This window comes from Vicugna pacos, chromosome 27 (assembly GCF_048564905.1).
Source record: "Vicugna pacos chromosome 27, VicPac4, whole genome shotgun sequence".
Classification (NCBI taxonomy): Eukaryota; Metazoa; Chordata; class Mammalia; order Artiodactyla; family Camelidae; genus Vicugna; species Vicugna pacos.
The window spans coordinates 1192433-1216606 of NC_133013.1; the positions used below are offsets into that span (position 1 = coordinate 1192433).

Below are 24174 nucleotides of genomic sequence, written 5' to 3' on the forward strand. Positions count from 1 at the left end.
GGCACCCTCCCCACACCCCGCCGGGTGCCCACCCAGCAGCACAGTGCCCCACGCTCCACCCAGCCCTCTGGGGCCTGCAGCCGGCAGCCCGGGCCGCGCAGCAGGACACGGGGGGACAACAATGGCACCACACGACGCCCCCGCTGTCGCCCAGTGGACGAAGCCAAGGGTCCTGCCTGCGAGGATGCACACAGAGCTTCCAGCACTCTGACAAAAGCAGCGCCTTCACAACAGGCAGCCCCTTTGGGCAGGACAGCCCTCCTCGCCACCACCCCAGCTCCACGGGAGCTGGCCCGGCGCCGACCAGGAACACGCAGAAGGGACGGACGTGAAAAGCTCGTCCTCCACACGTGCAATCAGAGCCGCACCTGGGTCACCACTCTGCCTCCAGGACCCTGTCTGGCCCTCTCCTCCCCCCCCCAACGAAGTAATCTCCTCCGACCTGCAGGGGCTTCCCCTGGGCGCAAAGTGCACTGGGGAGCTGGGCACCCCGGAGTCCTGCGGGGGAGCTGCCCAAGTGCTCCTGAAGGGACAACGCTGCCCACAGGAGGTAGTCACGCTCCGCTACAATCACCGCTATCCTCAGGGACGTCTGGGTTTTCAGTGAGCTACGAAGCGCGCACTACTTGTGTCCTTCGGCAAACTCAAATGGGATGTCTGGATCCCACAACTGACACCAAAAGGACCCTACTAGCCCGGGCGCAAAATCCCGCGGCGTGTCATGCTGACGCACAGGAGCAGCTCTGACAGCTTCCAGGGCAGGGCAGGCCCGACCAGGCGCAGGGGTGGGGAGCACGACGGGAGGACGCTGCTGCGCGTCGCAATTCCCCTGCAGGGAAGTAGGCCTCTTCACTGCGGGCTCTTTCCCTGCAAGCCTCTATTTCTTACTACAAAAGCAACGTCTACCCAGAGTACAACTGGACGCAGCGGGCCAGGCACATCTCCGTCCCGAGAACAGACGGTCACGGGTTCTGACATTTATCCCACACCAAACAGGTAGACTCAAAGCTGCACAAAGCACACAGGACAAAGCTGGAGGGAGGGCTTTGCCCCTTTCTCAGTTACGAGGATTTCAATGGGCATGCTAAACAGGAGAATCACCTGGCCTCAGCAAGGGAACAAGTCAAACGAGTGACGACACAGGACTCTGCCTCAGTGACCCAGGAGCAACCCCAGGTGCAGGTCCTCAGGAAGGAGTCAGCAGAGCCAGGAGAAGCCAGTGTGGAGCGAGGGCTCACCCTCCGCACGCTATCTCGAGAAACCCACAGCCAAAGTCTGCGGTCCTCGGCTTCTGAGCACTCCCTCGTGGCTTAGGCAGGCACCCGCCAAGGTGACGGGCTCCAGGGACAAGCAGCCCACTGGCCCCTGGGGAGATTGAATTTGAAAGCGAACGACACTCCAGACCCGTCACAGGACACACAGTCTGGAGATGAGGGCGGGAATGGCTTCCGGGAAATCAGGAAGCTCACCTTTCCCAGGACGACGTCCAACGGAGCACGGCCACCCCACTTACCTGGGCCTCCGGGGCCGCCGCAGGCGGGCGGGAGCTGCCGGCCAATGCCGGGGCCGGGCCAGGTCCTACATGGGCTGAAAACCACAGAAGGGATGGAGGATTAGGCTCGCCTGCGAAGACTTTGCTGAAGCCACACAAAACCTGGTGAGCCTTCCTTCCCCGTATCCCACTCGTCCCCGCATCAGACCGAGTGGGAGACAGGTCTCGTGACCCTGAGGGAGACACCACAGGCCACGGGTTCAGGTGTCTCTACCATAGCCGATCAACAGCCGTGGAAGGTCAGGGCTCCACACGCTGCAGACAATGGCAGGGGTGGGCTTCTCCTTCGGGGAGCACGGAACGTGCTCCCTGTTGAAGGCCCGTGTGCAGAACTGACACGCCTGCCTTCTGTCACAGGCCTCTTACTCCGTAGCACTCTACAAGGGACACCTCCTCCCCAGGGCAGGATTGGGGAGGGTAAGACGCGGTCCATCAATTGCGTCCGCTATGGCACCAGGGGAGCACGGCCGAGAGCCCAGTCAGGGTGGCCCATGCCCTGGGAGGAACCTGGAGAGCGATCTGACCTTCTCCTGCAGTGACGCAAGGAACAAACAGAGGAATCTACGCTTTCATCTTACCAAGTGGAGCATCCGGTACAGGAGAGCGAGGCTGGACCGGGCCCAATGGGGGCCCAGCTGGTGGTGGCCACACGGGCCGGTCCTTGCAAAGGCCGGGATGCTGCAAGGTAACCTGCAGGGCAGAAGGGAGAGCCGTGTCAGGCGACAGAAACGGAGCGACCACCGACAAATGCCGAAACCCAACGCATCAGCTGTCGGCACCGGGCACCCTCCCCACACCCCGCCGAGTGCCCACCCAGCAGCACAGTGCCCCACGCTCCACCCAGCCCTCTGGGTCCTGCAGCCGGCAGCCCGGGCCGCGCAGCAGGACACGGGGGGACAACAATGGCACCACACGACGCCCCCGCTGTCGCTCAGTGGACGAAGCCAAGGGTCCTGCCTGCGAGGATGCACACAGAGCTTCCAGCACTCTGACAAAAGCAGCGCCTTCACAACAGGCAGCCCCTTTGGGCAGGACAGCCCTCCTCGCCACCACCCCAGCTCCACGGGAGCTGGCCCGGCGCCGACCAGGAACACGCAGAAGGGACGGACGTGAAAAGCTCGTCCTCCACACGTGCAATCAGAGCCGCACCTGGGTCACCGCTCTGCCTCCAGGACCCTGCCTGGCCCTCTCCTCCCGCCCCCCACGAAGTAATCTCCTCCGACCTGCAGGGGCTTCCCCTGGGCGCAAAGTGCACTGGGGAGCTGGGCATCCCGGAGTCCTGCGGGGGAGCTGCCCAAGTGCTCCTGAAGGGACAACGCTGCCCACAGGAGGTAGTCACGCTCCGTTACAATCACCGCTATCCTCAGGGACGTCTGGGTTTTCAGTGCGCTACGAAGCGCGCACTACTTGTGTCCTTCGGCAAACTCAAGTGGGATGTCTGGATCCCACAACTGACACCAAAAGGACCCTACTAGCCCGGGCGCAAAATCCCGCGGCGTGTCATGCTGACGCACAGGAGCAGCTCTGACAGCTTCCAGGGCAGGGCAGGCCCGACCAGGCGCAGGGGTGGGGAGCACAACGGGAGGACGCTGCTGCGCGTCGCAATTCCCCTGCAGGGAAGTAGGCCTCTTCACTGCGGGCTCTTTCCCTGCAAGCCTCTATTTCTTACTACAAAAGCAACGTCTACCCAGAGTACACCTGGACGCAGCGGGCCAGGCACATCTCCGTCCCGAGAACAGACGGGCACGGGTTCTGACATTTATCCCACACCAAACAGGTAGACTCAAAGCTGCACAAAGCACACAGGACAAAGCTGGAGGGAGGGCTTTGCCCCTTTCTCAGTTACGAGGATTTCAATGGGCATGCTAAACAGGAGAATCACCTGGCCTCAGCAAGGGAACAAGTCAAACGAGTGACGACACAGGACTCTGCCTCAGTGACCCAGGAGCAACCCCAGGTGCAGGTCGTCAGGAAGGAGTCAGCAGAGCCAGGAGAAGCCAGTGTGGAGCGAGGGCTCACCCTCCGCACGCTATCTCGAGAAACCCACAGCCAAAGTCTGCGGTCCTCGGCTTCTGAGCACTCCCTCGTGGCTTAGGCAGGCACCCGCCAAGGTGACGGGCTCCAGGGACAAGCAGCCCACTGGCCCCTGGGGAGATTGAATTTGAAAGCGAACGACACTCCAGACCCGTCACAGGACACACAGTCTGGAGATGAGGGCGGGAATGGCTTCCGGGAAAACAGGAAGCTCACCTTTCCCAGGACGACGTCCAACGGAGCACGGCCACCCCACTTACCTGGGCCTCCGGGGCCGCCGCAGGCGGGCGGGAGCTGCCGGCCAATGCCGGGGCCGGGCCAGGTCCTACGTGGGCTGAAAACCACAGAAGGGATGGAGGATTAGGCTCGCCTGCGAAGACTTTGCTGAAGCCACACAAAACCTGGTGAGCCTTCCTTCCCCGTATCCCACTCGTCCCCGCATCAGACCGAGTGGGAGACAGGTCTCGTGACCCTGAGGGAGACACCACAGGCCACGGGTTCAGGTGTCTCTTCCATAGCCGATCAACGGCCGTGGAAGGTCAGGGCTCCACACGCTGCAGACAATGGCAGGGGTGGGCTTCTCCTTCGGGGAGCCCGGAACGTGCTCCCTGTTGAAGGCCCGTGTGCAGAACTGACACGCCTGCCTTCTGTCACAGGCCTCTTACTCCGTAGCACTCTACAAGGGACACCTCCTCCCCAGGGCAGGATTGGGGAGGGTAAGACGCGGTCCATCTATAGCGTCCGCTATGGCACCAGGGGAGCACGGCCGAGAGCCCAGTCAGGGTGGCCCATGCCCTGGGAGGGACCTGGAGAGCGATCTGCCCTTCTCCTGCACTGACACAAGGAACAAACAGAGGAATCTACGCTTTCATCTTACCAAGTGGAGCATCCGGTACAGGTGAGCGAGGCTGGACAGGGCCCAATGGGGGCCCAGCTGGTGGTGGCCACACGGGCCGGTCCTTGCAAAGGCCGGGATGCTGCAAGGTAACCTGCAGGGCAGAAGGGAGAGCCGTGTCAGGCGACAGAAACGGAGCGACCACCGACAAATGCCGAAACCCAACGCATCAGCTGTCGGCACCGGGCACCCTCCCCACACCCCGCCGGGTGCCCACCCAGCAGCACAGTGCCCCACGCTCCACCCAGCCCTCTGGGGCCTGCAGCCGGCAGCCCGGGCCGCGCAGCAGGACACGGGGGGACAACAATGGCACCACACGACGCCCCCGCTGTCGCCCAGTGGACGAAGCCAAGGGTCCTGCCTGCGAGGATGCACACAGAGCTTCCAGCACGCTGACAAAAGCAGCGCCTTCACAACAGGCAGCCCCTTTGGGCAGGACAGCCCTCCTCGCCACCACCCCAGCTCCACGGGAGCTGGCCCGGCGCCGACCAGGAACACGCAGAAGGGACGGACGTGAAAAGCTCGTCCTCCACACGTGCAATCAGAGCCGCACCTGGGTCACCGCTCTGCCTCCAGGACCCTGCCTGGCCCTCTCCTCCCCCCCCCACGAAGTAATCTCCTCCGACCTGCAGGGGCTTCCCCTGGGCGCAAAGTGCACTGGGGAGCTGGGCACCCCGGAGTCCTGCGGGGGAGCTGCTCAAGTGCTCCTGAAGGGACAACGCTGCCCACAGGAGGTAGTCACGCTCCGCTACAATCACCGCTATCCTCAGGGACGTCTGGGTTTTCAGTGCGCTACGAAGCGCGCACTACTTGTGTCCTTCGGCAAACTCAAGTGGGATGTCTGGATCCCACAACTGACACCAAAAGGACCCTACTAGCCCGGGCGCAAAATCCCGCGGCGTGTCATGCTGACGCACAGGAGCAGCTCTGACAGCTTCCAGGGCAGGGCAGGCCCGACCAGGCGCAGGGGTGGGGAGCACGACGGGAGGACGCTGCTGCGCGTCGCAATTCCCCTGCAGGGAAGTAGGCCTCTTCACTGCGGGCTCTTTCCCTGCAAGCCTCTATTTCTTACGCAGCGGGCCAGGCACATCTCCGTCCCGAGAACAGACGGTCACGGGTTCTGACATTTATCCCACACCAAACAGGTAGACTCAAAGCTGCACAAAGCACACAGGACAAAGCTGGAGGGAGGGCTTTGCCCCTTTCTCAGTTACGAGGATTTCAATGGGCATGCTAAACAGGAGAATCACCTGGCCTCAGCAAGGGAACAAGTCAAACGAGTGACGACACAGGACTCTGCCTCAGTGACCCAGGAGCAACCCCAGGTGCAGGTCGTCAGGAAGGAGTCAGCAGAGCCAGGAGAAGCCAGTGTGGAGCGAGGGCTCACCCTCCGCACGCTATCTCGAGAAACCCACAGCCAAAGTCTGCGGTCCTCGGCTTCTGAGCACTCCCTCGTGGCTTAGGCAGGCACCCGCCAAGGTGACGGGCTCCAGGGACAAGCAGCCCACTGGCCCCTGGGGAGATTGAATTTGAAAGCGAACGACACTCCAGACCCGTCACAGGACACACAGTCTGGAGATGAGGGCGGGAATGGCTTCCGGGAAAACAGGAAGCTCACCTTTCCCAGGACGACGTCCAACGGAGCACGGCCACCCCACTTACCTGGGCCTCCGGGGCCGCCGCAGGCGGGCGGGAGCTGCCGGCCAATGCCGGGGCCGGGCCAGGTCCTACGTGGGCTGAAAACCACAGAAGGGATGGAGGATTAGGCTCGCCTGCGAAGACTTTGCTGAAGCCACACAAAACCTGGTGAGCCTTCCTTCCCCGTATCCCACTCGTCCCCGCATCAGACCGAGTGGGAGACAGGTCTCGTGACCCTGAGGGAGACACCACAGGCCACGGGTTCAGGTGTCTCTTCCATAGCCGATCAACGGCCGTGGAAGGTCAGGGCTCCACACGCTGCAGACAATGGCAGGGGTGGGCTTCTCCTTCGGGGAGCCCGGAACGTGCTCCCTGTTGAAGGCCCGTGTGCAGAACTGACACGCCTGCCTTCTGTCACAGGCCTCTTACTCCGTAGCACTCTACAAGGGACACCTCCTCCCCAGGGCAGGATTGGGGAGGGTAAGACGCGGTCCATCTATAGCGTCCGCTATGGCACCAGGGGAGCACGGCCGAGAGCCCAGTCAGGGTGGCCCATGCCCTGGGAGGGACCTGGAGAGCGATCTGCCCTTCTCCTGCACTGACACAAGGAACAAACAGAGGAATCTACGCTTTCATCTTACCAAGTGGAGCATCCAGTACAGGTGAGCGAGGCTGGACAGGGCCCAATGGGGGCCCAGCTGGTGGTGGCCACACGGGCCGGTCCTTGCAAAGGCCGGGATGCTGCAAGGTAACCTGCAGGGCAGAAGGGAGAGCCGTGTCAGGCGACAGAAACGGAGCGACCACCGACAAATGCCGAAACCCAACGCATCAGCTGTCGGCACCGGGCACCCTCCCCACACCCCGCCGGGTGCCCACCCAGCAGCACAGTGCCCCACGCTCCACCCAGCCCTCTGGGGCCTGCAGCCGGCAGCCCGGGCCGCGCAGCAGGACACGGGGGGACAACAATGGCACCACACGACGCCCCCGCTGTCGCCCAGTGGACGAAGCCAAGGGTCCTGCCTGCGAGGATGCACACAGAGCTTCCAGCACTCTGACAAAAGCAGCGCCTTCACAACAGGCAGCCCCTTTGGGCAGGACAGCCCTCCTCGCCACCACCCCAGCTCCACGGGAGCTGGCCCGGCGCCGACCAGGAACACGCAGAAGGCACGGACGTGAAAAGCTCGTCCTCCACACGTGCAATCAGAGCCGCACCTGGGTCACCGCTCTGCCTCCAGGACCCTGCCTGGCCCTCTCCTCCCCCCCCCAAACGAAGTAATCTCCTCCGACCTGCAGGGGCTTCCCCTGGGCGCAAAGTGCACTGGGGAGCTGGGCACCCCGGAGTCCTGCGGGGGAGCTGCCCAAGTGCTCCTGAAGGGACAACGCTGCCCACAGGAGGTAGTCACGCTCCGCTACAATCACCGCTATCCTCAGGGACGTCTGGGTTTTCAGTGCGCTACGAAGCGCGCACTACTTGTGTCCTTCGGCAAACTCAAATGGGATGTCTGGATCCCACAACTGACACCAAAAGGACCCTACTAGCCCGGGCGCAAAATCCCGCGGCGTGTCATGCTGACGCACAGGAGCAGCTCTGACAGCTTCCAGGGCAGGGCAGGCCCGACCAGGCGCAGGGGTGGGGAGCACGACGGGAGGATGCTGCTGCGCGTCGCAATTCCCCTGCAGGGAAGTAGGCCTCTTCACTGCGGGCTCTTTCCCTGCAAGCCTCTATTTCTTACTACAAAAGCAACGTCTACCCAGAGTACAACTGGACGCAGCGGGCCAGGCACATCTCCGTCCCGAGAACAGACGGTCACGGGTTCTGACATTTATCCCACACCAAACAGGTAGACTCAAAGCTGCACAAAGCACACAGGACAAAGCTGGAGGGAGGGCTTTGCCCCTTTCTCAGTTAAGAGGATTTCAATGGGCATGCTAAACAGGAGAATCACCTGGCCTCAGCAAGGGAACAAGTCAAACGAGTGACGACACAGGACTCTGCCTCAGTGACCCAGGAGCAACCCCAGGTGCAGGTCGTCAGGAAGGAGTCAGCAGAGCCAGGAGAAGCCAGTGTGGAGCGAGGGCTCACCCTCCGCACGCTATCTCAAGAAACCCACAGCCAAAGTCTGCGGTCCTCGGCTTCTGAGCACTCCCTCGTGGCTTAGGCAGGCACCCGCCAAGGTGACGGGCTCCAGGGACAAGCAGCCCACTGGCCCCTGGGGAGATTGAATTTGAAAGCGAACGACACTCCAGACCCGTCACAGGACACACAGTCTGGAGATGAGGGCGGGAATGGCTTCCGGGAAAACAGGAAGCTCACCTTTCCCAGGACGACGTCCAACGGAGCACGGCCACCCCACTTACCTGGGCCTCCGGGGCCGCCGCAGGCGGGCGAGAGCTGCCGGCCAATGCCGGGGCCGGGCCAGGTCCTACGTGGGCTGAAAACCACAGAAGGGATGGAGGATTAGGCTCGCCTGCGAAGACTTTGCTGAAGCCACACAAAACCTGGTGAGCCTTCCTTCCCCGTATCCCACTCGTCCCCGCATCAGACCGAGTGGGAGACAGGTCTCGTGACCCTGAGGGAGAAACCACAGGCCACGGGTTCAGGTGTCTCTTCCATAGCCGATCAACGGCCGTGGAAGGTCAGGGCTCCACACGCTGCAGACAATGGCAGGGGTGGGCTTCTCCTTCGGGGAGCCCGGAACGTGCTCCCTGTTGAAGGCCCGTGTGCAGAACTGACACGCCTGCCTTCTGTCACAGGCCTCTTACTCCGTAGCACTCTACAAGGGACACCTCCTCCCCAGGGCAGGATTGGGGAGGGTAAGACGCGGTCCATCAATTGCGTCCGCTATGGCACCAGGGGAGCACGGCCGAGAGCCCAGTCAGGGTGGCCCATGCCCTGGGAGGGACCTGGAGAGCGATCTGCCCTTCTCCTGCAGTGACGCAAGGAACAAACAGAGGAATCTACGCTTTCATCTTACCAAGTGGAGTATCCGGTACAGGAGAGCGAGGCTGGACAGGGCCCAATGGGGGCCCAGCTGGTGGTGGCCACACGGGCCGGTCCTTGCAAAGGCCGGGATGCTGCAAGGTAACCTGCAGGGCAGAAGGGAGAGCCGTGTCAGGCGACAGAAACGGAGCGACCACCGACAAATGCCGAAACCCAACGCATCAGCTGTCGGCACCGGGCACCCTCCCCACACCCCGCCGGGTGCCCACCCAGCAGCACAGTGCCCCACGCTCCACCCAGCCCTCTGGGGCCTGCAGCCGGCAGCCCGGGCCGCGCAGCAGGACACGGGGGGACAACAATGGCACCACACGACGCCCCCGCTGTCGCCCAGTGGACGAAGCCAAGGGTCCTGCCTGCGAGGATGCACACAGAGCTTCCAGCACTCTGACAAAAGCAGCGCCTTCACAACAGGCAGCCCCTTTGGGCAGGACAGCCCTCCTCGCCACCACCCCAGCTCCACGGGAGGTGGCCCGGCGCTGACCAGGAACACGCAGAAGGGACGGACGTGAAAAGCTCGTCCTCCACACGTGCAATCAGAGCCGCACCTGGGTCACCGCTCTGCCTCCAGGACCCTGCCTGGCCCTCTCCTCCCCCCCCCAAACGAAGTAATCTCCTCCGACCTGCAGGGGCTTCCCCTGGGCGCAAAGTGCACTGGGGAGCTGGGCACCCCGGAGTCCTGCGGGGGAGCTGCCCAAGTGCTCCTGAAGGGACAACGCTGCCCACAGGAGGTAGTCACGCTCCGCTACAATCACCGCTATCCTCAGGGACGTCTGGGTTTTCAGTGCGCTACGAAGCGTGCACTACTTGTGTCCTTCGGCAAACTCAAATGGGATGTCTGGATCCCACAACTGACACCAAAAGGACCCTACTAGCCCGGGCGCAAAATCCCGCGGCGTGTCATGCTGACGCACAGGAGCAGCTCTGACAGCTTCCAGGGCAGGGCAGGCCCGACCAGGCGCAGGGGTGGGGAGCACGACGGGAGGATGCTGCTGCGCGTCGCAATTCCCCTGCAGGGAAGTAGGCCTCTTCACTGCGGGCTCTTTCCCTGCAAGCCTCTATTTCTTACTACAAAAGCAACATCTACCCAGAGTACACCTGGACGCAGCGGGCCAGGCACATCTCCGTCCCGAGAACAGACGGTCACGGGTTCTGACATTTATCCCACACCAAACAGGTAGACTCAAAGCTGCACAAAGCACACAGGACAAAGCTGGAGGGAGGGCTTTGCCCCTTTCTCAGTTACGAGGATTTCAATGGGCATGCTAAACAGGAGAATCACCTGGCCTCAGCAAGGGAACAAGTCAAACGAGTGACGACACAGGACTCTGCCTCAGTGACCCAGGAGCAACCCCAGGTGCAGGTCGTCAGGAAGGAGTCAGCAGAGCCAGGAGAAGCCAGTGTGGAGCGAGGGCTCACCCTCCGCACGCTATCTCGAGAAACCCACAGCCAAAGTCTGCGGTCCTCGGCTTCTGAGCACTCCCTCGTGGCTTAGGCAGGCACCCGCCAAGGTGACGGGCTCCAGGGACAAGCAGCCCACTGGCCCCTGGGGAGATTGAATTTGAAAGCGAACGACACTCCAGACCCGTCACAGGACACACAGTCTGGAGATGAGGGCGGGAATGGCTTCCGGGAAAACAGGAAGCTCACCTTTCCCAGGACGACGTCCAACGGAGCACGGCCACCCCACTTACCTGGGCCTCCGGGGCCGCCGCAGGCGGGCGGGAGCTGCCGGCCAATGCCGGGGCCGGGCCAGGTCCTACGTGGGCTGAAAACCACAGAAGGGATGGAGGATTAGGCTCGCCTGCGAAGACTTTGCTGAAGCCACACAAAACCTGGTGAGCCTTCCTTCCCCGTATCCCACTCGTCCCCGCATCAGACCGAGTGGGAGACAGGTCTCGTGACCCTGAGGGAGACACCACAGGCCACGGGTTCAGGTGTCTCTTCCATAGCCGATCAACGGCCGTGGAAGGTCAGGGCTCCACACGCTGCAGACAATGGCAGGGGTGGGCTTCTCCTTCGGGGAGCCCGGAACGTGCTCCCTGTTGAAGGCCCGTGTGCAGAACTGACACGCCTGCCTTCTGTCACAGGCCTCTTACTCCGTAGCACTCTACAAGAGACACCTCCTCCCCAGGGCAGGATTGGGGAGGGTAAGACGCAGTCCATCTATAGCGTCCGCTATGGCACCAGGGGAGCACGGCCGAGAGCCCAGTCAGGGTGGCCCATGCCCTGGGAGGGACCTGGAGACCGATCTGCCCTTCTCCTGCACTGACACAAGGAACAAACAGAGGAATCTACGCTTTCATCTTACCAAGTGGAGCATCCGGTACAGGTGAGCGAGGCTGGACAGGGCCCAATGGGGGCCCAGCTGGTGGTGGCCACACGGGCCGGTCCTTGCAAAGGCCGGGATGCTGCAAGGTAACCTGCAGGGCAGAAGGGAGAGCCGTGTCAGGCGACAGAAACGGAGCGACCACCGACAAATGCCGAAACCCAACGCATCAGCTGTCGGCACCGGGCACCCTCCCCACACCCCGCCGGGTGCCCACCCAGCAGCACAGTGCCCCACGCTCCACCCAGCCCTCTGGGGCCTGCAGCCGGCAGCCCGGGCCGCGCAGCAGGACACGGGGGGACAACAATGGCACCACACGACGCCCCCGCTGTCGCCCAGTGGACGAAGCCAAGGGTCCTGCCTGCGAGGATGCACACAGAGCTTCCAGCACTCTGACAAAAGCAGCGCCTTCACAACAGGCAGCCCCTTTGGGCAGGACAGCCCTCCTCGCCACCACCCCAGCTCCACGGGAGCTGGCCCGGCGCCGACCAGGAACACGCAGAAGGGACGGACGTGAAAAGCTCGTCCTCCACACGTGCAATCAGAGCCGCACCTGGGTCACCGCTCTGCCTCCAGGACCCTGCCTGGCCCTCTCCTCCCCCCCCCAAACGAAGTAATCTCCTCCGACCTGCAGGGGCTTCCCCTGGGCGCAAAGTGCACTGGGGAGCTGGGCACCCCGGAGACCTGCGGGGGAGCTGCCCAAGTGCTCCTGAAGGGACAACGCTGCCCACAGGAGGTAGTCACGCTCCGCTACAATCACCGCTATCCTCAGGGACGTCTGGGTTTTCAGTGCGCTACGAAGCGTGCACTACTTGTGTCCTTCGGCAAACTCAAATGGGATGTCTGGATCCCACAACTGACACCAAAAGGACCCTACTAGCCCGGGCGCAAAATCCCGCGGCGTGTCATGCTGACGCACAGGAGCAGCTCTGACAGCTTCCAGGGCAGGGCAGGCCCGACCAGGTGCAGGGGTGGGGAGCACGACGGGAGGATGCTGCTGCACGTCGCAATTCCCCTGCAGGTAAGTAGGCCTCTTCACTGCGGGCTCTTTCCCTGCAAGCCTCTATTTCTTACTACAAAAGCAACGTCTACCCAGAGTACAACTGGACGCAGCGGGCCAGGCACATCTCCGTCCCGAGAACAGACGGTCACGGGTTCTGACATTTATCCCACACCAAACAGGTAGACTCAAAGCTGCACAAAGCACACAGGACAAAGCTGGAGGGAGGGCTTTGCCCCTTTCTCAGTTACGAGGATTTCAATGGGCATGCTAAACAGGAGAATCACCTGGCCTCAGCAAGGGAACAAGTCAAACGAGTGACGACACAGGACTCTGCCTCAGTGACCCAGGAGCAACCCCAGGTGCAGGTCGTCAGGAAGGAGTCAGCAGAGCCAGGAGAAGCCAGTGTGGAGCGAGGGCTCACCCTCCGCACGCTATCTCGAGAAACCCACAGCCAAAGTCTGCAGTCCACGGATTCTGAGCACTCCCTCGTGGCTTAGGCAGGCACCCGCCAAGGTGACGGGCTCCAGGGACAAGCAGCCCACTGGCCCCTGGGGAGATTGAATTTGAAAGCGAATGACACTCCAGACCCGTCACAGGACACACAGTCTGGAGATGAGGGCGGGAATGGCTTCCGGGAAAACAGGAAGCTCACCTTTCCCAGGACGACGTCCAACGGAGCACGGCCACCCCACTTACCTGGGCCTCCGGGGCCGCCGCAGGCGGGCGGGAGCTGCCGGCCAATGCCGGGGCCGGGCCAGGTCCTACGTGGGCTGAAAACCACAGAAGGGATGGAGGATTAGGCTCGCCTGCGAAGACTTTGCTGAAGCCACACAAAACCTGGTGAGCCTTCCTTCCCCGTATCCCACTCGTCCCCGCATCAGACCGAGTGGGAGACAGGTCTCGTGACCCTGAGGGAGACACCACAGGCCACGGGTTCAGGTGTCTCTTCCATAGCCGATCAACGGCCGTGGAAGGTCAGGGCTCCACACGCTGCAGACAATGGCAGGGGTGGGCTTCTCCTTCGGGGAGCCCGGAACGTGCTCCCTGTTGAAGGCCCGTGTGCAGAACTGACACGCCTGCCTTCTGTCACAGGCCTCTTACTCCGTAGCACTCTACAAGGGACACCTCCTCCCCAGGGCAGGATTGGGGAGGGTAAGACGCGGTCCATCAATTGCGTCCGCTATGGCACCAGGGGAGCACGGCCGAGAGCCCAGTCAGGGTGGCCCATGCCCTGGGAGGGACCTGGAGAGCGATCTGCCCTTCTCCTGCAGTGACGCAAGGAACAAACAGAGGAATCTACGCTTTCATCTTACCAAGTGGAGTATCCGGTACAGGAGAGCGAGGCTGGACAGGGCCCAATGGGGGCCCAGCTGGTGGTGGCCACACGGGCCGGTCCTTGCAAAGGCCGGGATGCTGCAAGGTAACCTGCAGGGCAGAAGGGAGAGCCGTGTCAGGCGACAGAAACGGAGCGACCACCGACAAATGCCGAAACCCAACGCATCAGCTGTCGGCACCGGGCACCCTCCCCACACCCCGCCGGGTGCCCACCCAGCAGCACAGTGCCCCACGCTCCACCCAGCCCTCTGGGGCCTGCAGCCGGCAGCCCGGGCCGCGCAGCAGGACACGGGGGGACAACAATGGCACCACACGACGCCCCCGCTGTCGCCCAGTGGACGAAGCCAAGGGTCCTGCCTGCGAGGATGCACACAGAGCTTCCAGCACTCTGACAAAAGCAGCGCCTTCACAACAGGCAGCCCCTTTGGGCAGGACAGCCCTCCTCGCCACCACCCCAGCTCCACGGGAGCTGGCCCGGCGCCGACCAGGAACACGCAGAAGGGACGGACGTGAAAAGCTCGTCCTCCACACGTGCAATCAGAGCCGCACCTGGGTCACCGCTCTGCCTCCAGGACCCTGCCTGGCCCTCTCCTCCCCCCCCCAAACGAAGTAATCTCCTCCGACCTGCAGGGGCTTCCCCTGGGCGCAAAGTGCACTGGGGAGCTGGGCACCCCGGAGTCCTGCGGGGGAGCTGCCCAGGTGCTCCTGAAGGGACAACGCTGCCCACAGGAGGTAGTCACGCTCCGCTACAATCACCGCTATCCTCAGGGACGTCTGGGTTTTCAGTGCGCTACGAAGCGTGCACTACTTGTGTCCTTCGGCAAACTCAAATGGGATGTCTGGATCCCACAACTGACACCAAAAGGACCCTACTAGCCCGGGCGCAAAATCCCGCGGCGTGTCATGCTGACGCACAGGAGCAGCTCTGACAGCTTCCAGGGCAGGGCAGGCCCGACCAGGCGCAGGGGTGGGGAGCACGACGGGAGGATGCTGCTGCACGTCGCAATTCCCCTGCAGGGAAGTAGGCCTCTTCACTGCGGGCTCTTTCCCTGCAAGCCTCTATTTCTTACTACAAAAGCAACGTCTACCCAGAGTACAACTGGACGCAGCGGGCCAGGCACATCTCCGTCCCGAGAACAGACGGTCACGGGTTCTGACATTTATCCCACACCAAACAGGTAGACTCAAAGCTGCACAAAGCACACAGGACAAAGCTGGAGGGAGGGCTTTGCCCCTTTCTCAGTTACGAGGATTTCAATGGGCATGCTAAACAGGAGAATCACCTGGCCTCAGCAAGGGAACAAGTCAAACGAGTGACGACACAGGACTCTGCCTCAGTGACCCAGGAGCAACCCCAGGTGCAGGTCGTCAGGAAGGAGTCAGCAGAGCCAGGAGAAGCCAGTGTGGAGCGAGGGCTCACCCTCCGCACGCTATCTCGAGAAACCCACAGCCAAAGTCTGCGGTCCTCGGCTTCTGAGCACTCCCTCGTGGCTTAGGCAGGCACCCGCCAAGGTGACGGGCTCCAGGGACAAGCAGCCCACTGGCCCCTGGGGAGATTGAATTTGAAAGCGAACGACACTCCAGACCCGTCACAGGACACACAGTCTGAGATGAGGGCGGGAATGGCTTCCGGGAAAACAGGAAGCTCACCTTTCCCAGGACGACGTCCAACGGAGCACGGCCACCCCACTTACCTGGGCCTCCGGGGCCGCCGCAGGCGGGCGGGAGCTGCCGGCCAATGCCGGGGCCGGGCCAGGTCCTACGTGGGCTGAAAACCACAGAAGGGATGGAGGATTAGGCTCGCCTGCGAAGACTTTGCTGAAGCCACACAAAACCTGGTGAGCCTTCCTTCCCCGTATCCCACTCGTCCCCGCATCAGACCGAGTGGGAGACAGGTCTCGTGACCCTGAGGGAGACACCACAGGCCACGGGTTCAGGTGTCTCTTCCATAGCCGATCAACGGCCGTGGAAGGTCAGGGCTCCACACGCTGCAGACAATGGCAGGGGTGGGCTTCTCTTTCGGGGAGCCCGGAACGTGCTCCCTGTTGAAGGCCCGTGTGCAGAACTGACACGCCTGCCTTCTGTCACAGGCCTCTTACTCCGTAGCACTCTACAAGGGACACCTCCTCCCCAGGGCAGGATTGGGGAGGGTAAGACGCGGTCCATCAATTGCGTCCGCTATGGCACCAGGGGAGCACGGCCGAGAGCCCAGTCAGGGTGGCCCATGCCCTGGGAGGGACCTGGAGAGCGATCTGCCCTTCTCCTGCAGTGACGCAAGGAACAAACAGAGGAATCTACGCTTTCATCTTACCAAGTGGAGCATCCGGTACAGGTGAGCGAGGCTGGACAGGGCCCAATGGGGGCCCAGCTGGTGGTGGCCACACGGGCCGGTCCTTGCAAAGGCCGGGATGCTGCAAGGTAACCTGCAGGGCAGAAGGGAGAGCCGTGTCAGGCGACAGAAACGGAGCGACCACCGACAAATGCCGAAACCCAACGCATCAGCTGTCGGCACCGGGCACCCTCCCCACACCCCGCCGGGTGCCCACCCAGCAGCACAGTGCCCCACGCTCCACCCAGCCCTCTGGGGCCTGCAGCCGGCAGCCAAGGCCGCGCAGCAGGACACGGGGGGACAACAATGGCACCACACGACGCCCCCGCTGTCGCCCAGTGGACGAAGCCAAGGGTCCTGCCTGCGAGGATGCACACACAGAGCTTCCAGCACTCTGACAAAAGCAGCGCCTTCACAACAGGCAGCCCCTTTGGGCAGGACAGCCCTCCTCGCCACCACCCCAGCTCCACGGGAGCTGGCCCGGCGCCGACCAGGAACACGCAGAAGGGACGGACGTGAAAAGCTCGTCCTCCACACGTGCAATCAGAGCCGCACCTGGGTCACCGCTCTGCCTCCAGGACCCTGCCTGGCCCTCTCCTCCCCCCCCCAAACGAAGTAATCTCCTCCGACCTGCAGGGGCTTCCCCTGGGCGCAAAGTGCACTGGGGAGCTGGGCACCCCGGAGTCCTGCGGGGGAGCTGCCCAAGTGCTCCTGAAGGGACAACGCTGCCCACAGGAGGTAGTCACGCTCCGCTACAATCACCGCTATCCTCAGGGACGTCTGGGTTTTCAGTGCGCTACGAAGCGTGCACTACTTGTGTCCTTCGGCAAACTCAAATTGGATGTCTGGATCCCACAACTGACACCAAAAGGACCCTACTAGCCCGGGCGCAAAATCCCGCGGCGTGTCATGCTGACGCACAGGAGCAGCTCTGACAGCTTCCAGGGCAGGGCAGGCCCGACCAGGCGCAGGGGTGGGGAGCACGACGGGAGGATGCTGCTGCACGTCGCAATTCCCCTGCAGGGAAGTAGGCCTCTTCACTGCGGGCTCTTTCCCTGCAAGCCTCTATTTCTTACTACAAAAGCAACATCTACCCAGAGTACAACTGGACGCAGCGGGCCAGGCACATCTCCGTCCCGAGAACAGACGGTCACGGGTTCTGACATTTATCCCACACCAAACAGGTAGACTCAAAGCTGCACAAAGCACACAGGACAAAGCTGGAGGGAGGGCTTTGCCCCTTTCTCAGTTACGAGGATTTCAATGGGCATGCTAAACAGGAGAATCACCTGGCCTCAGCAAGGGAACAAGTCAAACGAGTGACGACACAGGACTCTGCCTCAGTGACCCAGGAGCAACCCCAGGTGCAGGTCGTCAGGAAGGAGTCAGCAGAGCCAGGAGAAGCCAGTGTGGAGCGAGGGCTCACCCTCCGCACGCTATCTCGAGAAACCCACAGCCAAAGTCTGCGGTCCTCGGCTTCTGAGCACTCCCTCGTGGCTTAGGCAGGCACCCGCCAAGGTGACGGGCTCCAGGGACAAGCAGCCCACTGGCCCCTGGGGAGATTGAATTTGAAAGCGAACGACACTCCAGACCCGTCACAGGACACACAGTCTGGAGATGAGGGCGGGAATGGCTTCCGGGAAAACAGGAAGCTCACCTTTCCCAGGACGACGTCCAACGGAGCACGGCCACCCCACTTACCTGGGCCTCCGGGGCCGCCGCAGGCGGGCGGGAGCTGCCGGCCAATGCCGGGGCCGGGCCAGGTCCTACGTGGGCTGAAAACCACAGAAGGGATGGAGGATTAGGCTCGCCTGCGAAGACTTTGCTGAAGCCACACAAAACCTGGTGAGCCTTCCTTCCCCGTATCCCACTCGTCCCCGCATCAGACCGAGTGGGAGACAGGTCTCGTGACCCTGAGGGAGACACCACAGGCCACGGGTTCAGGTGTCTCTTCCATAGCCGATCAACGGCCGTGGAAGGTCAGGGCTCCACACGCTGCAGACAATGGCAGGGGTGGGCTTCTCCTTCGGGGAGCCCGGAACGTGCTCCCTGTTGAAGGCCCGTGTGCAGAACTGACACGCCTGCCTTCTGTCACAGGCCTCTTACTCCGTAGCACTCTACAAGGGACACCTCCTCCCCAGGGCAGGATTGGGGAGGGTAAGACGCGGTCCATCAATTGCGTCCGCTATGGCACCAGGGGAGCACGGCCGAGAGCCCAGTCAGGGTGGCCCATGCCCTGGGAGGGACCTGGAGAGCGATCTGCCCTTCTCCTGCAGTGACGCAAGGAACAAACAGAGGAATCTACGCTTTCATCTTACCAAGTGGAGCATCCGGTACAGGTGAGCGAGGCTGGACAGGGCCCAATGGGGGCCCAGCTGGTGGTGGCCACACGGGCCGGTCCTTGCAAAGGCCGGGATGCTGCAAGGTAACCTGCAGGGCAGAAGGGAGAGCCGTGTCAGGCGACAGAAACGGAGCGACCACCGACAAATGCCGAAACCCAACGCATCAGCTGTCGGCACCGGGCACCCTCCCCACACCCCGCCGGGTGCCCACCCAGCAGCACAGTGCCCCACGCTCCACCCAGCCCTCTGGGGCCTGCAGCCGGCAGCCCGGGCCGCGCAGCAGGACACGGGGGGACAACAATGGCACCACACGACGCCCCCGCTGTCGCCCAGTGGACGAAGCCAAGGGTCCTGCCTGCGAGGATGCACACACAGAGCTTCCAGCACTCTGACAAAAGCAGCGCCTTCACAACAGGCAACCCCTTTGGGCAGGACAGCCCTCCTCGCCACCACCCCAGCTCCACGGGAGCTGGCCCGGCGCCGACCAGGAACACGCAGAAGGGACGGACGTGAAAAGCTCGTCCTCCACACGTGCAATCAGAGCCGCACCTGGGTCACCGCTCTGCCTCCAGGACCCTGCCTGGCCCTCTCCTCCCCCCCCCAAACGAAGTAATCTCCTCCGACCTGCAGGGGCTTCCCCTGGGCGCAAAGTGCACTGGGGAGCTGGGCACCCCGGAGTCCTGCGGGGGAGCTGCCCAAGTGCTCCTGAAGGGACAACGCTGCCCACAGGAGGTAGTCACGCTCCGCTACAATCACCGCTATCCTCAGGGACGTCTGGGTTTTCAGTGCGCTACGAAGCGTGCACTACTTGTGTCCTTCGGCAAACTCAAATTGGATGTCTGGATCCCACAACTGACACCAAAAGGACCCTACTAGCCCGGGCGCAAAATCCCGCGGCGTGTCATGCTGACGCACAGGAGCAGCTCTGACAGCTTCCAGGGCAGGGCAGGCCCGACCAGGCGCAGGGGTGGGGAGCACGACGGGAGGATGCTGCTGCACGTCGCAATTCCCCTGCAGGGAAGTAGGCCTCTTCACTGCGGGCTCTTTCCCTGCAAGCCTCTATTTCTTACTACAAAAGCAACATCTACCCAGAGTACAACTGGACGCAGCGGGCCAGGCACATCTCCGTCCCGAGAACAGACGGTCACGGGTTCTGACATTTATCCCACACCAAACAGGTAGACTCAAAGCTGCACAAAGCACACAGGACAAAGCTGGAGGGAGGGCTTTGCCCCTTTCTCAGTTACGAGGATTTCAATGGGCATGCTAAACAGGAGAATCACCTGGCCTCAGCAAGGGAACAAGTCAAACGAGTGACGACACAGGACTCTGCCTCAGTGACCCAGGAGCAACCCCAGGTGCAGGTCGTCAGGAAGGAGTCAGCAGAGCCAGGAGAAGCCAGTGTGGAGCGAGGGCTCACCCTCCGCACGCTATCTCGAGAAACCCACAGCCAAAGTCTGCGGTCCTCGGCTTCTGAGCACTCCCTCGTGGCTTAGGCAGGCACCCGCCAAGGTGACGGGCTCCAGGGACAAGCAGCCCACTGGCCCCTGGGGAGATTGAATTTGAAAGCGAACGACACTCCAGACCCGTCACAGGACACACAGTCTGGAGATGAGGGCGGGAATGGCTTCCGGGAAAACAGGAAGCTCACCTTTCCCAGGACGACGTCCAACGGAGCACGGCCACCCCACTTACCTGGGCCTCCGGGGCCGCCGCAGGCGGGCGGGAGCTGCCGGCCAATGCCGGGGCCGGGCCAGGTCCTACGTGGGCTGAAAACCACAGAAGGGATGGAGGATTAGGCTCGCCTGCGAAGACTTTGCTGAAGCCACACAAAACCTGGTGAGCCTTCCTTCCCCGTATCCCACTCGTCCCCGCATCAGACCGAGTGGGAGACAGGTCTCGTGACCCTGAGGGAGACACCACAGGCCACGGGTTCAGGTGTCTCTTCCATAGCCGATCAACGGCCGTGGAAGGTCAGGGCTCCACACGCTGCAGACAATGGCAGGGGTGGGCTTCTCCTTCGGGGAGCCCGGAACGTGCTCCCTGTTGAAGGCCCGTGTGCAGAACTGACACGCCTGCCTTCTGTCACAGGCCTCTTACTCCGTAGCACTCTACAAGGGACACCTCCTCCCCAGGGCAGGATTGGGGAGGGTAAGACGCGGTCCATCAATTGCGTCCGCTATGGCACCAGGGGAGCACGGCCGAGAGCCCAGTCAGGGTGGCCCATGCCCTGGGAGGGACCTGGAGAGCGATCTGCCCTTCTCCTGCAGTGACGCAAGGAACAAACAGAGGAATCTACGCTTTCATCTTACCAAGTGGAGCATCCGGTACAGGTGAGCGAGGCTGGACAGGGCCCAATGGGGGCCCAGCTGGTGGTGGCCACACGGGCCGGTCCTTGCAAAGGCCGGGATGCTGCAAGGTAACCTGCAGGGCAGAAGGGAGAGCCGTGTCAGGCGACAGAAACGGAGCGACCACCGACAAATGCCGAAACCCAACGCATCAGCTGTCGGCACCGGGCACCCTCCCCACACCCCGCCGGGTGCCCACCCAGCAGCACAGTGCCCCACGCTCCACCCAGCCCTCTGGGGCCTGCAGCCGGCAGCCCGGGCCGCGCAGCAGGACACGGGGGGACAACAATGGCACCACACGACGCCCCCGCTGTCGCCCAGTGGACGAAGCCAAGGGTCCTGCCTGCGAGGATGCACACACAGAGCTTCCAGCACTCTGACAAAAGCAGCGCCTTCACAACAGGCAACCCCTTTGGGCAGGACAGCCCTCCTCGCCACCACCCCAGCTCCACGGGAGCTGGCCCGGCGCCGACCAGGAACACGCAGAAGGGACGGACGTGAAAAGCTCGTCCTCCACACGTGCAATCAGAGCCGCACCTGGGTCACCGCTCTGCCTCCAGGACCCTGCCTGGCCCTCTCCTCCCCCCCCCAAACGAAGTAATCTCCTCCGACCTGCAGGGGCTTCCCCTGGGCGCAAAGTGCACTGGGGAGCTGGGCACCCCGGAGTCCTGCGGGGGAGCTGCCCAAGTGCTCCTGAAGGGACAACGCTGCCCACAGGAGGTAGTCACGCTCCGCTACAATCACCGCTATCCTCAGGGACGTCTGGGTTTTCAGTGCGCTACGAAGCGTGCACTACTTGTGTCCTTCGGCAAACTCAAATGGGATGTCTGGATCCCACAACTGACACCAAAAGGACCCTACTAGCCCGGGCGCAAAATCCCGCGGCGTGTCATGCTGACGCACAGGAGCAGCTCTGACAGCTTCCAGGGCAGGGCAGGCCCGACCAGGCTCAGGGGTGGGGAGCACGACGGGAGGATGCTGCTGCACGTCGCAATTCCCCTGCAGGGAAGTAGGCCTCTTCACTGCGGGCTCTTTCCCTGCAAGCCTCTATTTCTTACTACAAAAGCAACGTCTACCCAGAGTACAACTGGACGCAGCGGGCCAGGCACATCTCCGTCCCGAGAACAGACGGTCACGGGTTCTGACATTTATCCCACACCAAACAGGTAGACTCAAAGCTGCACAAAGCACACAGGACAAAGCTGGAGGGAGGGCTTTGCCCCTTTCTCAGTTACGAGGATTTCAATGGGCATGCTAAACAGGAGAATCACCTGGCCTCAGCAAGGGAACAAGTCAAACGAGTGACGACACAGGACTCTGCCTCAGTGACCCAGGAGCAACCCCAGGTGCAGGTCGTCAGGAAGGAGTCAGCAGAGCCAGGAGAAGCCAGTGTGGAGCGAGGGCTCACCCTCCGCACGCTATCTCGAGAAACCCACAGCCAAAGTCTGCGGTCCTCGGCTTCTGAGCACTCCCTCGTGGCTTAGGCAGGCACCCGCCAAGGTGACGGGCTCCAGGGACAAGCAGCCCACTGGCCCCTGGGGAGATTGAATTTGAAAGCGAACGACACTCCAGACCCGTCACAGGACACACAGTCTGGAGATGAGGGCGGGAATGGCTTCCGGGAAAACAGGAAGCTCACCTTTCCCAGGACGACGTCCAACGGAGCACGGCCACCCCACTTACCTGGGCCTCCGGGGCCGCCGCAGGCGGGCGGGAGCTGCCGGCCAATGCCGGGGCCGGGCCAGGTCCTACGTGGGCTGAAAACCACAGAAGGGATGGAGGATTAGGCTCGCCTGCGAAGACTTTGCTGAAGCCACACAAAACCTGGTGAGCCTTCCTTCCCCGTATCCCACTCGTCCCCGCATCAGACCGAGTGGGAGACAGGTCTCGTGACCCTGAGGGAGACACCACAGGCCACGGGTTCAGGTGTCTCTTCCATAGCCGATCAACGGCCGTGGAAGGTCAGGGCTCCACACGCTGCAGACAATGGCAGGGGTGGGCTTCTCCTTCGGGGAGCCCGGAACGTGCTCCCTGTTGAAGGCCCGTGTGCAGAACTGACACGCCTGCCTTCTGTCACAGGCCTCTTACTCCGTAGCACTCTACAAGGGACACCTCCTCCCCAGGGCAGGATTGGGGAGGGTAAGACGCGGTCCATCAATTGCGTCTGCTATGGCACCAGGGGAGCACGGCCGAGAGCCCAGTCAGGGTGGCCCATGCCCTGGGAGGGACCTGGAGAGCGATCTGCCCTTCTCCTGCACTGACACAAGGAACAAACAGAGGAATCTACGCTTTCATCTTACCAAGTGGAGTATCCGGTACAGGAGAGCGAGGCTGGACAGGGCCCAATGGGGGCCCAGCTGGTGGTGGCCACACGGGCCGGTCCTTGCAAAGGCCGGGATGCTGCAAGGTAACCTGCAGGGCAGAAGGGAGAGCCGTGTCAGGCGACAGAAACGGAGCGACCACCGACAAATGCCGAAACCCAACGCATCAGCTGTCGGCACCGGGCACCCTCCCCACACCCCGCCGGGTGCCCACCCAGCAGCACAGTGCCCCACGCTCCACCCAGCCCTCTGGGGCCTGCAGCCGGCAGCCCGGGCCGCGCAGCAGGACACGGGGGGACAACAATGGCACCACACGACGCCCCCGCTGTCGCCCAGTGGACGAAGCCAAGGGTCCTGCCTGCGAGGATGCACACAGAGCTTCCAGCACTCTGACAAAAGCAGCGCCTTCACAACAGGCAGCCCCTTTGGGCAGGACAGCCCTCCTCGCCACCACCCCAGCTCCACAGGAGCTGGCCCGGCGCCGACCAGGAACACGCAGAAGGGACGGACGTGAAAAGCTCGTCCTCCACACGTGCAATCAGAGCCGCACCTGGGTCACCGCTCTGCCTCCAGGACCCTGCCTGGCCCTCTCCTCCCCCCCCCAAACGAAGTAATCTCCTCCGACCTGCAGGGGCTTCCCCTGGGCGCAAAGTGCACTGGGGAGCTGGGCACCCCGGAGTCCTGCGGGGGAGCTGTCCAGGTGCTCCTGAAGGGACAACGCTGCCCACAGGAGGTAGTCACGCTCCGCTACAATCACCGCTATCCTCAGGGACGTCTGGGTTTTCAGTGCGCTACGAAGCGTGCACTACTTGTGTCCTTCGGCAAACTCAAATGGGATGTCTGGATCCCACAACTGACACCAAAAGGACCCTACTAGCCCGGGCGCAAAATCCCGCGGCGTGTCATGCTGACGCACAGGAGCAGCTCTGACAGCTTCCAGGGCAGGGCAGGCCCGACCAGGCGCAGGGGTGGGGAGCACGACGGGAGGATGCTGCTGCACGTCGCAATTCCCCTGCAGGGAAGTAGGCCTCTTCACTGCGGGCTCTTTCC

General features: G+C 62.6%; 1 protein-coding gene across 1 annotated transcript in view; it reads right to left on the reverse strand.

Annotated features, from left to right (window-relative positions):
* LOC116279800 (uncharacterized) overlaps positions 1-24174 on the reverse strand; it is a 97195-nt gene that overhangs the window by 7558 nt on the left and 65463 nt on the right. Inside the window, exons 35-51 of the mRNA XM_072950622.1 lie at positions 23104-23215; positions 22487-22560; positions 20768-20879; positions 20151-20224; positions 18432-18543; positions 17815-17888; positions 16096-16207; positions 15479-15552; positions 13763-13874; positions 13146-13219; positions 11429-11540; positions 10812-10885; positions 9095-9206; positions 6144-6217; positions 4464-4575; positions 3847-3920; positions 2131-2242 (exon numbers count right to left, since the gene is read on the reverse strand). Coding sequence (XP_072806723.1) covers positions 2131-2242; positions 3847-3920; positions 4464-4575; positions 6144-6217; positions 9095-9206; positions 10812-10885; positions 11429-11540; positions 13146-13219; positions 13763-13874; positions 15479-15552; positions 16096-16207; positions 17815-17888; positions 18432-18543; positions 20151-20224; positions 20768-20879; positions 22487-22560; positions 23104-23215 — 1600 coding nt within the window. The remainder of the gene's footprint in view (positions 1-2130; positions 2243-3846; positions 3921-4463; positions 4576-6143; positions 6218-9094; positions 9207-10811; positions 10886-11428; positions 11541-13145; positions 13220-13762; positions 13875-15478; positions 15553-16095; positions 16208-17814; positions 17889-18431; positions 18544-20150; positions 20225-20767; positions 20880-22486; positions 22561-23103; positions 23216-24174) is intronic.